The sequence below is a fragment of the Euleptes europaea genome, chromosome 6 (assembly GCF_029931775.1).
Source record: "Euleptes europaea isolate rEulEur1 chromosome 6, rEulEur1.hap1, whole genome shotgun sequence".
Classification (NCBI taxonomy): domain Eukaryota; kingdom Metazoa; phylum Chordata; class Lepidosauria; order Squamata; family Sphaerodactylidae; genus Euleptes; species Euleptes europaea.
In genome coordinates, this window is record NC_079317.1 from 95,453,212 (window position 1) to 95,469,087 (window position 15,876).

Consider the following 15,876-nt stretch of genomic DNA (forward strand, 5'->3'; position numbering starts at 1 on the left):
TCAGCTCTTCACAGATCTAGTGATGTCCTATGGCATCTATCTACAGCACTGGTTCCCAACCTTTTTTTGACCAGGGACCACTAGGACTTTTTTGTTCAGTGCAGGGACCCCAAGGCTCAAAATAAAAATTCCGAGAATTTGAAAATAAACTTTAATCACAACTGTTAGTTAAACATTAAACTTAGAATAATATTTGAATATATATTTTTATAATAGAGAACTTTTAATTGAAAATATTAATTTATTATGGGTTTATAACTTTGTTTCGCGGACCTTAATTTAGTTCTCGCGGACCCCTGGGGGTCCACGGACCCCTGGTTGGGAACCAGTGATCTACAGCAATAAAAAAGGAATAATTGTCACCAATTGATGGCGATTTGTGTCGGAGCCCCAGCTTTGTTCCAGATCCATGAGGAAAATTTCTCCCTCTTATTTGCTATACTTTTTTCTATAAAATGGGAACAAGATTGCCATGACTCACGGGGTTGTGTTTTGAGAACTAAGCACAAAAAAGAATGTGCTTTTGGCTCCTGAGGTTTCAGTATCTTCTCATCCAATAGATCTTTAAACTTGCTGTTTTTTTTCTAAATGACAGCTGAGATGGTTTTCCTCCAGAAAATTGACATGCAGCCTGACAAAGTTGTACTAGTAAATGGTTCTTTTATTTTTCCCCCCCATTGATTGATTTTGTAATACATTTTTTTCTGTAATAGGATGGTGTAATATGGTTGTTGTGTAATGTGGCGTAGAGTGATAAGCTGCAGTACTGCAGTCCAAGCTCCGCTCACGACCTGAGTTCGATCCCGACGGAAGTCGGTTTCAGGTAGCCGGCTCAAGGTTGACTCAGCCTTCCATCCTTCCGAGATCGGTAAAATGAGGACCCAGCTTGCGGGGGGTAAAGGGAATATGACTGGGGAAGGCACTGGCAAACCACCCCGCAAACAAAGTCTGCCTAGTAAATGTCGGGATGTGACGTCACCCCATGGGTCAGGAATGGCCCGGTGCTTGCACCTTTACCTTTTAATACGGTTGTTTGGTTCAATGGAACAAGTGCCACCCTGCAAGATATTATGTCCTTTTTTTTCTCCTTGCCTTTTTCCTTTTCTTTCTGTGTGCTGTTCATGAAGCTATTCTTCACAAAATGCTGCTTCTCCTTTAAACTGCTTGGTATTTTTGCCCTCTTTGTGCCTGCGCGTGGCTGCTTGTTGCACTTGGCAAACGCCTCAATGCAATGTGGGCAGGCAGGCAGGTGTGATTTCACAGCCTTTCAGCTTGTTAGCTTGCTGCAGTGAGTGGCAGAATTGGAACGATATTTTTTTCCTCTTAAAAATTAAAAGTTAATGTGATTCACTTCCACTCTGGATGAAGGGTGGTTTTGTCACTTCTATATCTGGATAAGTTGTTTCCATGGGATTCAGGGCCCAGCACAAATGGAAAGAGCTCCTTTGCGGCTAATGTAACAAGAAAGTGATTTGTCATATGTGTGCAGTGTTTAAACAATGGTGGCGCAGATGGTAGCATGGTGATATCATCCAGTTACTGAGATGAGTTCAGTAAGCTGGCATGCCCAGTTTATGACAAATGTTCAACATTCGAGAACGCAGCCTCTTCAAGGTCTTCCTTGTGAATGGACAGCGCCTCTCACATGCATGCACAAGAGCAATTCAGAGAAGGGGACAAGAGAAGACAGCAGGGCGTAGTTTAAAAAATCTGTCCAACCTTAGTAGAGTGAGCCTGTGCAAGAATACCTTTCCCTCATTATTGAGAATATGCACAGCCAGCCCCACATTGCAGTAACTGATATTTAGGGAAAGGTCTTTCTTTCTTTCTTTCTTTCTTTCTTTCTTTCTTTCTTTCTTTCTTTCTTTCTTTCTTTCTTTCTTTCTTTCTTTCTTTCTTTCTTCCTTCCTTCCTTCCTTCCTTCCTTCCTTCCTTCCTTCCTTCCTTCCTTCCTTCCTTTCTTTCTTTCTTTCTTTCTTTCTTTCTTTCTTTCTTTCTTCTTTCCTTTCTTTCCTTTCTTTCCTTTCTTTCCTTTCTTTCCTTTCTTTCTTTTCTTTCTTTTCTTTCTTTTCTTTCTTTCTTTCTTTCTTTCTTTCTTTCTTTCTTTCTTTCTTTCTTTCTTTCTTTCTTTCTTTCTTTCTTTCTTTCTTTCTTTCTTTCTTTCTTTCTTTCTTTCTTTCTTTCTTTCTTCGCCCTCATTCCCGGCAAGCCGGGCTCAGAGCGGGTAACAACGTGATAAAACATTGATTAAAACATAGTAAAACAAATTAAACATGTTAAAACATAACTATAAAATCGTATTTCATTATATTAACAGTAAAAAAGATGGCAATCCCTTTACTTGCTGCCACTAAACACTAAACAGGCCTGGTAAACAGTGGGCCCCCAATCTAGTTGGGGGGGGGGGAGATGGGGAGGCCAGCAGGAAGATGAAAGTGAAGAGGGACTTATGGCTGTCCTCAGATGTAGGCCTGGCGGAACAGTTCTGTTTTACAGGCCCTGCTGAACTCCTTCAGATCCCGCAGGGCCCTGATGTTACTTGGGAGACTGTTCCACCAGGCCGGGGAAATCAGAAGGTATCATTTATTACTTTTAGAATCATAGTGTCGGAAGGGACCCCCAGGGTCATCTAGTCCAACCCCATGCACAACGCAGGAAATTCCAAAGTATTTTCTCCAAAGATATTTAATTGCATTTGGCACGTTTTAAATGTATTTTGGATATTTATACCCTGCTTCCCCCCCCCACCCATGGGGACATGAGACAGTGTGAGTGACCCAAGGTCACCCAGCAAGCTTCCATGGCAGAGTGGAGATTTGAACCTGGGTCTCCCAGGTCCTAGTCTGACACTAATCATTATACCCTGCTGGCTACTGAAGGGAGGTTTTCCTTTTCTCAATTTTGGGTATCCTTGGGCAAGTCAATAAATTTCAGCTTTGACTCCTCCATCTGCAAAATGGCGATTCTCTAGTGGTCTTCTTCGCAGGATTCCTTGGAGCATGATACAGGATGCAGCGTTCTTTTAATTGTACGAAATGCTTGTAGCAATTATTGCGAATAACAGTTTGCTGTTGTTTCTGTTATATCTCCTCCCAGGAACCAAGTTGTTTGGAAAGGTAAACATTTGAAAGATTTTGGGACGAACAAATCTAGTTTGCACAAGCTCAAATCGGAATTAAATGGCTGATAAACAGATCAGGTAAAAACTGTTCTTCATTCACTCTCAACTGTTGCTTCCAGTTCTTGTTTCTTTTCTTAATTCATCATGTTCTTCCCTGCACCATCCTTTCTCGAAGACCCTTCCATTCCTTTCTTCCCTCTTGTCCCTTGGTTTTCAAATGATGTTGCATTCTGGCTCACAACTTCTGGTGACAGCCATACCTCTTGTCAAAACTTGCCACATGTTTTTTACCAGAGCTTACATCAGCTTAAAAAGGCCATTTTTTATTCAGGTAACAGCACCTTTCCTTTCCTTTATCCCTTAGAAGCTCCTTGATCCATTGAACTTGAGCAGCATATATCTAATGTTTGAGGGATACAAGGACTGAAACAAATCTTGCCACTGACAATGTAGCCTTGGGATCCCTATCACTTAGTAAAAAAGGCATTATGTCAGACACAGAGGCATTAAATTTATATGTTAAAAGGGGAAAGATTCAATGTGATCGAAGTTCCTCGTAAAAGCTGCATTCCAAGAGGGCATGAGCTAATGAATCAATAGAGCCAGAAGAGCAAGGACAGGTCCTGTCTGTGTATGGTATATTCAAAATCCTGCCCTGCATAACCATAGAGGGGTTAGCATTCAGTCTAGCTAAACAGAAGGCTCTAGAAAGACGAGGAGTTGTCAAATAATAAGTATAAGCAGGCAAACCACGTGGTGGTGGTATTCCAAAGAACTGGGATGAACAAACGTGGCGAGCACGAAAAGTAGTGCTGTTATAATCAAGCTCTTTAATGCGCTTTTTAATTTTGGTGAAAGCTTCAGTTTTCCCAAGGTCTAGTAACATATCCAGCGAGATGCCCAACAATGACAATTTCTCATCTAAGATTTTTTGCCATGAGGATTAGGTAACAGCACCGGAGAAGCATCTAACCTCTCCTTCCCCAGTTCTCTAGCCTCGTTTAGTATCACACACCCCTTCCCCCATTGACTACTGTTTTTCCTTTCCTTTCAGTTCAGGCTCATCTGACCAAAGGTCTTGAGCACAACGTGCACAGGATAAAATAATTTTAACATTATAGATTATTAAAATGTACAACAGAAGTGACTTTAAATTCTTAAAATACTTGAAACACTTTAAAATTAAAATCACAATAAATTACACACTGGGAGATCAAATCCCAAATCCCCCATGTTGCATGCAGTTTGGCCCTTAGCTAGCATCCAGTGAATGTACAGTTGACGGAATAAGCAATAGACTTTGAGATGTTAGAAGAAGGAAAGAGGAAGAGGTGTTTTTTATACCCTGCTTTTCTCTACCATAAGGAGTTTCACAGTGGTTTACAATCGCCTTCCCTACCCCCCTCCCAACAACAACAGGCACCTTGTGAGGGAGGTGGGGCTGAGAGAGTTCTGAGAGAACTGTGACTAGCCCAAGATCACCCAGCAGGCTTCATGTGGAGGAGTGGGGAAACCAACCTGGTTCACCAGATTAGAGTCCACCGCTTATGTGGAGGAGCGGGAAACCCGGTTCTCTAGATTAGAGTCTGAGTTTGGAAGTGAACTGTGTTGGCTTGCTAAATATAATGTTGATCTCATCACAAAGACTTTGGAATGGAATCCACTAAGTGTACTTGAGCGTTCTACTTCACGCACAGCACATTGTAGCAGTGGTATGTCATGCTTTGGTGAGTTGTCCGTGCGTGGCTTTGATTCTTTGGCTTTACTGGTGGCTCCCTGTGAACCATTTGTAGGTATACAACGAGACACCCCAAAAAGTATAATCTAAATTAATAGCTTCTAAGATTGAAAGCAGGTTTCTGCTTGCTGTTGTCCTTTGATAAATGGCCTTTTGATTCTTTGGGTCTTCTGAAGCCAGCGTGGTGTAGTGGTTAAGAGCAGTGGTTTGGAGCGGTGGAGTCTGATCTGGAGAACCAGGTTTGATTCCTCACTCCTCCACATGAGCGGGCGGAGGTTAATCTGGTGAACTGGATTTGTTTTCCCAATCCTACACACTTTAAACACTTTAAAATTAAAAGCCAGCTGGGTGACCTTGGGCAAGTCATATTCTCTCAGCCTCACCTACCTCACAGGGTGTCTGTTGTGGGGAGGGGAAGGGAAGGTGATTGTAAGCCGGTTTGAGTCTCCCTTAAGTGGTAGAAAAAGTCGGCATATAAAAACCAACTCTTCTTCGTCTTCTTCTTAAGTCCAAAGCCATGCTATCTCCTTCCTCACAAGGGACTTTCCATAGTCATTGTCACATCGAAAGGCTCCAGCTATTAAGAAAAACTGCGGAGATGTTTGAAATTTTTTGCTTTCATTTTGTATGTAGGCAAGTGTCCAGATTTGTATTTTGAATAGCTAAGTGGCTGGACTCAGCTGATAATAGTAAGCAGCACACACATACTCGCAATTATGGCATTATTTTCAGTAATGATTCTGTGTCCAACTTTGTGTAATTTGAGCAGCAGAATGAGATTTCCATTATGAGCTGAAATCCAATGTGGTCCTAATCCACCGGATTTCCATGGTGGCCAAAGGCTGATATATTTATTTATTTTTATTTAAAACATTTTTATGCCTCCTTTCCACCCAATCAGTGCCCACAAGGTAGTGAACAGAAAAATTCGAACAATTAAAATACAGCCAAGTATAACATTCAATGAAAAACATATAAATACCTAAAAATCTAAAATTAAATTAATAACACATAAGCAAACAACGCTAGAAGGGAGGGCCAAGAACCATTATTTTGGGGGTATGCCAGACGAAAAAGTCTTTACCTGAAGACACAAAAAAGTCTTTACCTGAAGACACTAGCTGAAGGCACTGATAGAAGACAGATGAATCTCTCCAGGGAGGGATTTGCAAAGTTTGGTGCCACAGCCTAGAAAGCCCTTTCTCTGGTCACCAGCCATCTAGCCTCGGATGGCCGGGGCAACTGAAGCAGGGCATCTGAGGTTGACCGGAGTGAGCAGCTAGATGTTTGGCAGGGCATTTTTTTATAAAACACACAGAGCAGGACTGCGGTCTATTCCACAGTGTACGCTATATATAGTATCAATTTGTTGTACTATCATGCTCTTTCAGCATTATTTTCCTTTTTTGTAGTCCCTTTTTCTTCATTGCTTGACACAGAATGCCTGATACGTTTTTGCACTTTTCTAATTTTTGTAATCCTAGTCCTGTTATATTGTTTATTAGATCTCTCATGCTATTAGATTACATTGTTTTATGCCACATCCCACTAGACTGTTTATGTACAATGTGAGGGTTTTCTTAGGCCATTTTTGCATGGTCAATTTTGATGCTTGCTCAAAGCTCTTTTTTAAAATGCGCCTTAAAAATGCCTTTTCACGGTCCCGATGCAAAAGGAGTTCCACTCCCCCCACTCACCTTCTCCTTTGTTCCTGTTTTCATAGCCATTAGCATATGCATAGCTAACACACCTCTGTTGTTTTGCATTGTTCCTTGAGGGGGATTCTTTGCGGCAAATACCAAAGGTCGCGTTAAATGGACTCTTTAGTAATGCGAAGCAGGTATGTGCCGGCTTCGCAGTCACTTCCAGAATGACGGTGTGTGTGTGTGTGTGTGTGTGTGTGTGTGTGTGTGTATATATATATATATATGTGTGTGTGTGTGTGTGTGTGTGTGTGTGTGTGTGTTGCTAATAACCATGCAAAACCACCTTAGTATTCTGTAAATGTGATTTTTCATGAATGATTTTTCTGAGTGCTTGTAACCAGGGGATTCTCTAGTATTTTGACACTCCAATCCTCCGTATGCTTACTTGAACTCTGCTGGACTGAATGTTAAATAGACTCATGTAAGGATTGGGCTGCGAGGTTTATACAACCTTGACAGTGGACCACTGTTCAGTTTTATGAAAATGAATCTGAGAGCTGGGCCTCGGTTTTCATTTGCAGGAGGAGAGACTTGGAAGGATTACCCTTGCAAATGTCTGAAAAGTACTGTTAAGAGAAATGGCCTGGCATAAGGAGAATAACAGAAGTTCTTGATTTAGCCAGGGTCTCTTGTTTTGGCTGTCAAATCCCAGTAGGCTACCTGTGTTAGGCCAAGTTAAATGTGAGGCACAGAATTTCCCCTGTGTGATGTTGAACAGATCTGTTTAATCGGTTCTGCAATCCCTACAAAGTATCTGTGGCCTTTTATGCATGGGTTGGATCTCCCTGGCTGGACCTGGGTTCATTGCACATTAATGAAACCCAATTTGGGGGAAACTGTATGGGTTGGCTTGAATGATCAGGGACGAAACTGTGTGCTAATCGAGCCATGAACACAGAAAAGCAGTCTCCCAAGCTCAGATCAAGTCCCACCCCTTTAAATGCTGCTCTGTAATTGGCTTACTTCGCAGTGCTCACCGTGAGAGAAGATTTCCTTCCCCCCGAACCCAACTGCCGCATAAAAAAGCATTTGAAGAACAACAACAAAAAAAGAGCAATCTGAAAGAAGGGGGGGGGGGGAATCCAAGCCTTGTTCTTAAAAGGCCTTTCCTTTGCTCAGAAAGCTCTGAGGAAGCAGGAAGCACTTGAATCCCCACCTCTTTACACACTGCTTCGTGATTGGCTGTGAGAGAAGCCAGTCTTCTGTGTTTCCCCCTGTTTAGTCGTCTGCACGCTGCTTTGAGCCGGGTTGAGCTCAGGGGAGAGGGAAAAGTCGGATTAACAGAGGAACGGGAAGACCCGGGTTGGTTTTGCCTCAAAACAGCGTCGAGCTACCAAGGAAAGGAATATCGTGCATACTGAAAAGTTAGATCCTGGCTGAAACAGGGAATAAAGGAGGTTACAGCGACCATGCTTAAATGACCTATGTGCACTTAGTTAGCATGCTAGCACAATATCTGTGAGGGCTCTGGATCGCTGGTGTGTAACTGAAACACACGTAGCTGCTTTGCACAGATTGTAGCACAAGGAATTTTGCCTCACCAGCATCACATAAAAGTCATCTACATCTAGGTGCAGCAGCAACATCAAAGCATCTTGTAGGACGTTGAAGTCTCCTGGGTTTATTGTGGCTGAAGCATTTGCAGACTAGAGCCCTCTCTGTCACTTCATGCATCTGTTGGAACAGGCTCTAATCGATGGACGTTTATGCTGTAATAAATCTGTTTGTCTTTAAGGTGCCACAGGGCTCTTTCAGGTTTCCCATGCCCGCTGTTCTGTGGTCTAGCTGTGAGTTGTCTTTCCCCTTTGATATCCTGCTGACACTCTCCTTCTGTGTTTTCTTTTCCTCACAGTTTACCTTCCAAGCTGATCAATGGAGGGATAGCTGGGCTCATTGGGGTAACCTGCGTGTTTCCTATTGACCTGGCAAAAACTCGCCTACAGAACCAGCAGAATGGCCAGAGGATGTACACCAGCATGTAAGTTCTCTCCTGTTATTAAAAAAAGAAGAAAAAACTCCACTAAAGTGACTGATTAATTATTGGTTATCCTTTTTCATATCAAGTTTGAGTGAACTGCTTTGCAGCTTTATCTTGATGGTCCTTGCAACAGCCATGTGAAGCGGGCCTTGCCTTAGCGCCTTGTCTGCAATAGCCATGTCTTAGTGATTTACTCAAGGCCAATCGGTATATCTATAATGGGAGTAAAGATTTGTACCTGAGATGCCTGAGCTCAGTACTGGCTCACAACGGCTCTTGTAATTCTGACGAAAGATACCTTTGATGCACCAGTCCTCAGAAAAAGCAGTCTTGAGGACTGATTTGTACTGTAGGATGTGTTTAAAGATGTTTGTTTCTTATGTGGTTACTGCAGTTATCCCTTAGCCTATAGATCACGATGGGTAGCCGTGTTAGTTTGTCTGCAGTAGTAGAAAAAGGGCAAGAGTCCAGTAGCACCTTAAAGACTAACAAAATTTCTGGCAGGGTGTGAGCTTTCGTGAGCCACAGCTCACTTCTTCAGATACAGCTAGAATGTGATTCCATCCATCCTTAAGTAGAGACGAGCGAATTCTGTCTGTACCTGTGCAAGTTTCTTTCCGAGGTTGATGGATTTCCATTCTGTACGGCTAAATGTGGTGCCTTCGATGTGATGCACCTTGTAATCTGAAGAGCTGGGGAGGTGTTAGAGCATCTGAGGGCCAAACTAGGCAACGCTAATTTTTCAGCCCTGCACTTTGAAGATTGGAGTTTGTGAGGAAAGAACTGAAGATGCTTTCCTCCCTGGTTCTTGTCTTTTTCTCCCCGCAGAGCTAAATACAGCAGCCAGCGTGGTGTAGTGGTTAAGAGCGGTGGCTTGGAGTGGTGGATTCTGATCTGGAGAACTGGGTTTGATTCCCCGCTCCTACACATGAAGCCAGCTGGGAGACCTTGGGCCAGTCACACTCTCTCAGCCCTGCCTACCTCACAGGGTGTCTGTTGTGGGGAGGGGAAGGGAAGGTGATTGGAAGCCGGTTTAAGTCTCCCTTAAGTGGTAGAGAAAGTCAGCATATAAAAACCAACTCTTCTTCTGAATTGTGGAACAGGCATGGAAGAAAGCCTTAGTCCCTCTGGACCGTCTCTTATCTCCAGAGTTAGTGCTTTAGGCTGCTCATTAGTTTATTTGGGGTGGAAACCCAGAGGGATCCTAATCTTGGGTCTCCTGCCTCATGTCTAAGGGCCAATCTAGACATGACAAGGTCCTTTTGTCTGTTGCCATTTTAAAGTGATTTTAAAATGCTGCAGTGGCCCGATGTATTGTGGGCTGAGGTGTTCTTATTCTCTCTCTCTCCCCCAGCACCTTTTCATGTGCTAAAACAGCCATGGGGGTGGAGGGGCGGCGGCGGCCATTTTGGGACTTGAAAAGGTGCTGGGGGAGGACAAGAGTGCTTTAGCCACTGTGCTGGGAGCACGATCAGGATTGGGCCCTGATTTTTTAAATCACTGTAAAATGGCGGCTGCAAGGACGCCATCACGTCTGGTTTGGCCCTAATTTGATACCGACTTGGACTCGGGTGACTTTGGTTCGTATCCACTGAAGTATGACAATTATTATGTGACCTTGGGTTAGTCATTATCTCTCCCTAACCTACCTGTGGCTGTAGAGGTAAAAGGAGGTGGGATGGGAAACCATGAAAGGCGGGATAAAAAGTAATAATAATATCGATTAGTGGATATTGCACTAGTGAGAGGGACACTGCCTCATAGCTCAACTACTGTTTTCCAATCCCTTAAATATGTGAACCCATCCAAGAACTTGAAAGAGGCCCCTTCATCCTCTGTATTCCAGTTCTTCTGTTTGGTCTTTCTTTTGTACCTCCATGCTTTGGGTGTCTTGCCCATATAGTTTTGACTTTCTCCCACTTGGGCAAAACCTCATGTGGTCTTTCCTGGGGGCTGCTTTCAGTTCCGGGATCAGCCTTGAGCATATTATATAGTCCTTAAGAGGAGAATTCGTTTCAATTTGTGCAGGTGGCCTTCCCTTGCCACTGATGAACCCCAATACACTCTTACACTTCTAAGATTAGGGAGAAGAAGTTGGATTTGTGGCTTCCAGTCATGGGACCTGTTGTTTTAGGATTAAGTCAACTTCTTGAAAGAAAATGTAATTACTGGGCTTGTCTTGGTTATATTTTTTCCAGTTGGCATAAGCCAAAAACGTTAGGGACCAGGGTGAACATTGCCACCGATTATGCTTCTGGGTTTGTTTTGTTCTTAGGCAGCCGTGGATGTCACCCAAGGGTATTCAGGTATATAACAGGGCACCAATATATATTCTTCAGTGGGCTGTACTACTATTTTGTGATGCACCTGAACTTCATTCCTCATTTTTTTAAAATTGCTTATATAAAACTTTTCCTGAGGGAACTGTTTTCAGAGGGCGTGAAAGCCTTTTTTAAAAAAGAGAGAGAGAGAGAAGGGACTTTTTCCCCACTAGCATAAATCTGGAAGGTGTCTTTTCTCGTGACTGCCCTCCTTATGAAGACTGGCAGTCTTCTTGCATCAAGGTGACTAAGGAAGGAAGAAGTGAGTTGGCTGAGCAGTGTGGCCAAGCCAAAGCACTCCTTGAAACGTCCTGTGGTTGTTTCCTGTCAGACAACCCCTGTGTTGCCTTCGCTGCAGCATTCCTTACTCTCCCGTATTCAACCCGAAGAGTGGTCCTTGTATCCGAGACGGAAGTGTTACCGAATCCCCAAGGGATGGCATTTCGGTTGTCACTACTGCTCTGCTCTCTTCCCTCCCACTCCATCCATCTTTTCAATTCTTATATCTGTCTCTTGCTTGTAGGTCCGACTGCCTCATTAAGACAATCCGATCCGAAGGTTATTTTGGCATGTACAGGGGTAAGTGTTGGGCTGTGTTCCTGTGAATGTGTCAGTCGTAGTTGACAGTCCTATTGGACGAAGAAAGGTTGTTACATTTTGATCAAGGATGCTAAATGTTCTGGTATAGAAGCTCTTGTGCCTTTAGCAGCAGCAGGACACCCAGATTCTGCAGGGGGAACTTTTCTCAGCATGTAGGGACGGAGAGAGCTTTATCTGTTGAATTTCTACTTGTTGAGAGCTGTTAAAAAAATTCAGGTACCCTACCTGAAAAAAAGGTTGGGAACCTATCTTGGCTCTGCAGCTGTGAGCTAAAGATCAATATGCTCATTATTCTTCACAAAGTTCAATACATGTTTTTCCAAATGGCCATGAGATACCTAAAGCGCTATGGTAATTAACGGCCTGGAGGAATAGGAGTGGGTTTTAAGATGGAGTGTTGTGGTGACATGGAGATGGTGGGTTGTGTGGAGAAGACTGTTGCTGACCTTTGACAAGAAGATAACTGGGATATGGATTTTACTGTAGCGCTTAGAACTATTTACTACGTTGACTCTTTGTACCATTTCTGAGTAGAGGGAGAAGGGAGAAAAACCCCAGATTTTTAAAATTCAGGATGGGAATTTTCTGTTTAGCGGCTATATTTGTAACACTTCGCAGTTTTTTATATGCCCAAATTTCCTTAAGTCTCACAAAAGTCATCTGTTATTTCATGGTGGCAATGTGATCCCTGGTTAACTCTTGGTGCTAGGATTGTTGCTTTTTTTCTTTGCAGGGCTCCTGTGTCTTTAAACAGCTGCCCAAGAAGTGGAAATCCAGTGTATGAAGCATTTGTGATCATTATATCGGCATGTTAGACAAAGCTTTTCATTTGCCACGTTTGTGCTTGTCACACAGCTGTTAAAGGCACAAGAGTCCTGCCTGGAATAAAGTCAGCAACCCAGTAGGCTGGAGGAAGCATGTTTGAAATTAGCTGACTTACCTTTGGTTCATCTGTCTTATCAGACTTGAGTTTTACTGTGCGTTATCCAAGACCAAAGGCACGTTTCGTTTTCAAACGAAAATATTCACATGATTAAAGGGAGTAGTTGGCAATTGGAGTCTCTTTCATTTATAGTAATAGAAAACTGTGCAAACATTTACCAGTTTCTTAGAAGCGTGTGTGTTCATATCTTTTGTCAGCACAGATAAAATTTACTGCTGATAGTTGACACCAGTTTTACTTTATTATAAATCCAAGTTCTAGCTCAGTGATCTTTGACGCTTGCTGCTCCCAGGTAAACAGTTTCCTACCACCACAGGTTAAGTTGCCCTGGAAACTGTGATGGTTTGTGGCCATGGGAATAGCTGGTTGGCTGTTAGGGGCAAGCTTCTGGGGAGGATAGGCACCCTGAGCAGATACTGCATTAGGAGTAGCTGGCTCAGCAGTTGAGCAGAGAGCAGTCCCCAGATAGTAAAGCAAATGACCAAAAACAGCCTGTGCAAATAAAGCCCTCTGGTTTTGTTGTCTTCTCGGTCTTTGCAAATCCACTGTAATATAAGTGATGAATTCAGATTTAATTGGATGCCAGACTCGTTGGCTGTGTACCCACAGGAGAATATACAGGAAGAAATCTGAAAGCTTAGATTTATTTCACTCTGGAAAAGCTGGATTCCTTTGCAGGCTTTGTATGGATCCCTGTGCAATTCCTGGATGCCAGATACACGGACTGTGTTCACATTAGCCCTTGAATACTGATGGCGTGGAACTTCCCTCCTAGCCTGCCTTGTTTCTGCCCCACTTTGTGATGTCAATGCACCACTGCCAAACCTTTGCCAAACTGTCCCCCAGCACAGAATAACAGCGGTGTAGATCACAGGCAGACGTTTTACTAAAAATACCCTCAATATCATCCCTGTACGTGCACTGTAACAGACAAACTATTCCTGGCTTCTGGGAACATAATGAGGCTTTATTTAGCTTCAATGCGAGTTTATTTATACAGTTTTGTGGCTGGTTTATAACCTCTCTGATTGTGTCCTCCAGCAGCACGTTGGTGTACTTTGATGCTGATCCTCTTTGCCACAGCTATATTTTTGAGCTTTTCGCTGAAATTGTCTCAGTGGGACCTAGAAACGTAGCTTCCTCTTTTCTCTATGTTTTTTTATCCATCTTCCCCTCCACTCCAAGCTATATATTTTGCAGCAGGTCCAATTTAATACAGGTAAAAGGTCTGCAAATGTGTTATAGCAACTAAATGGTTGAGATAGCAAGCATGGCCACATAAGCTGTAACTCTTACCTTGGGTTTCCGAAATATTGCCTATCTCCATAAGTAAGGAAATTTAATTACCAAGATTCCCTCCTTGTCAGAAAGCATTTGGGTTGGTGCTGTGCCTGATCTGGGCCAGCAGCCTCCCTTCTTGACAAGTTCCTTTTCTTTCCAGGCTGATCATTGTGGATCTAAATGCTTTGGCAATCTCAGCTTTCCAATACAGTGTTCATATTAGCTGCCTATTAGGACAAAGGAAAGAGAGCTGGCAGCCAGGGCATTGCATTGGGAAGCGACTTGCCACCAACCAGAGGCCCAAAGCATGTAATTAAACCCCAAGCAATCTGTGCTCCTCTCCTTGAAAGGACTCTGTTCACTCGAAGAGAGATGAGAGCTTAGGACATTTTGTTAATGTTTAGGCAGTGCCTTGTTATAAACTGTTTTTTCCAGGTTGGTCCCAGAAAATAAGAAACCCAAAATACGTGCATGTAACCGTTGGTCTTTCAAAATCTCCTCTGATTGGCAGAAGCTCTCCAGAGTCTCAGGGTCTTTCACATAACTGGAGAGCCAGGGAATGAATCTGGAACCTTCTGAATGTGAGACCTTTGCAGACCTTTTATTTGTATCACTTAGTCATGGTACCTTCTTAGGCAAGAGGCTTTCTGGACCAATGTCTGTAAATGTAGAAGCATGCAAGTTTTTAGGTTGGAGCTCTTCATAATGCAGTGCCTGCCGCTGCCTTTGAAGAATTCTCTATACAAAGGTGTCTCCAAAATATTATGCTCCTATAGCAAGAATCAATGTGCCTCAGTTGTATGAAGTATAATTTAATAGCAAAAACCTTCACTAACAATGGTCTGTACCATAATTTTTCTCCCTAGTCTAGCTTTTTTACAGTGCAATCCTAAATAGAGTAATACACCTCTAACCCCATTAATTTCATTGTGCTTAGATGGGTGTAGTTCAGTTTAGGATGGCCCTGTTAGTGTTATTTCATAACTCAAAAAGCATACAGACCTGAGTAAAGATGCTCCAGAAGAAATTGGTAATACAAAAAAGTCACGTTCTCTTGTTTTATACTTTTCACTTTCATGGTTATTGAGAGGCATGAACTCATCAGTAAGTGATGTGATTTATTTGTTTGCCCCCTTTAATTTTCCAGTGGTAATGTTTGCCTTTTCTAGTGATAAAAAGGTAAAGGTCCCCTGTGCAAGCACCGGGTCATTCCTGACCCATGGGGTGATGTCACATCCCGACGTTTACGAGGCAGACTTTGTTTATGGGGTGGTTTGCCAGTGCCTTCCCCAGTCATCTTCCCTTTACCCCCAGCAAGCTGGGTACTCATTTAACCGACCTCGGAAGGATGGAAGGCTGAGTCAACCTTGAGCTGGCTACCTGAAACCAATTTCCGTCGGGATCGAACTCATGTCCTGAGCAGAGCTTGGACTGCAGTACTGCAGCTTACCACTCTGCGCCACAGGGCTCTTTTTTCTAGTGATAGAAGCCACTATTTTGTCCTGTTTAACATTCTGACCCAGGCAGCATAAGGTACTTTCACTGCTTGGCTTGTGCAGGTAGTATTTTGATGACTGGTAGAATTTTCCCCAACGTTTATCCAGTATCAGTTATAACATTAAATAAAATGGCATGTAGGTGGGTGGAAGGCCAGAGTTTATAATAAAATAGACTTGAGTGAGAAGCTCCAGTAACTTTGTTAAATGGGAAGGACCATTATTAAAATAATTTAATAGAGCAACAAATCGACCAAGTAGTTAGTCTTCGTAGGAGCCAAACTCATAATGGTTTATGGGGCCTTCAGTTAAACCTTGTAAAATCCTAGTTTTATGGATGCTATTTGTTCTGCCTCCTTGTCCTTTGTTGGCATTTGAAGCTTGTACAACTGTTATTTATATTCCACAAAACACTTCTACATTTCAATGCTAGTAAATTAGACAGCATCTAGCATTAGACTACAAGGTACCTTATGCCAGTATTGCAAGTTAGGGGGAGACTGGGTCTTTTTCAAATGATTGGCAGCCATTGCGGGTTACTGAGGACAAGGATTATATATTTTTGTGGGTCTTTTTCAAATGATTGGCAGCCCTTGTGGGTTACTGAGGACAAGGATTATATATTTTTGTGGGTCTTTTCCCGATGATTTGCAGCCATTGTGGGTTACTGAGGACAAGGATTATGTATTTTT

At 42.8% G+C, this 15,876-nt stretch overlaps 1 protein-coding gene across 1 annotated transcript in view; it reads left to right on the top strand.

Annotated features, from left to right (window-relative positions):
• The first annotated feature begins 3,133 nt into the window (after nt 1–3,133).
• The window catches only part of SLC25A22 (solute carrier family 25 member 22), a 32,209-nt gene continuing 19,466 nt past the window's right edge, over nt 3,134–15,876 (top strand). Inside the window, 3 exon segments of the mRNA XM_056851586.1 lie at nt 3,134–3,199; nt 8,418–8,543; nt 11,388–11,443. Coding sequence (XP_056707564.1) covers nt 3,180–3,199; nt 8,418–8,543; nt 11,388–11,443 — 202 coding nt within the window. The 5' untranslated portion in view covers nt 3,134–3,179.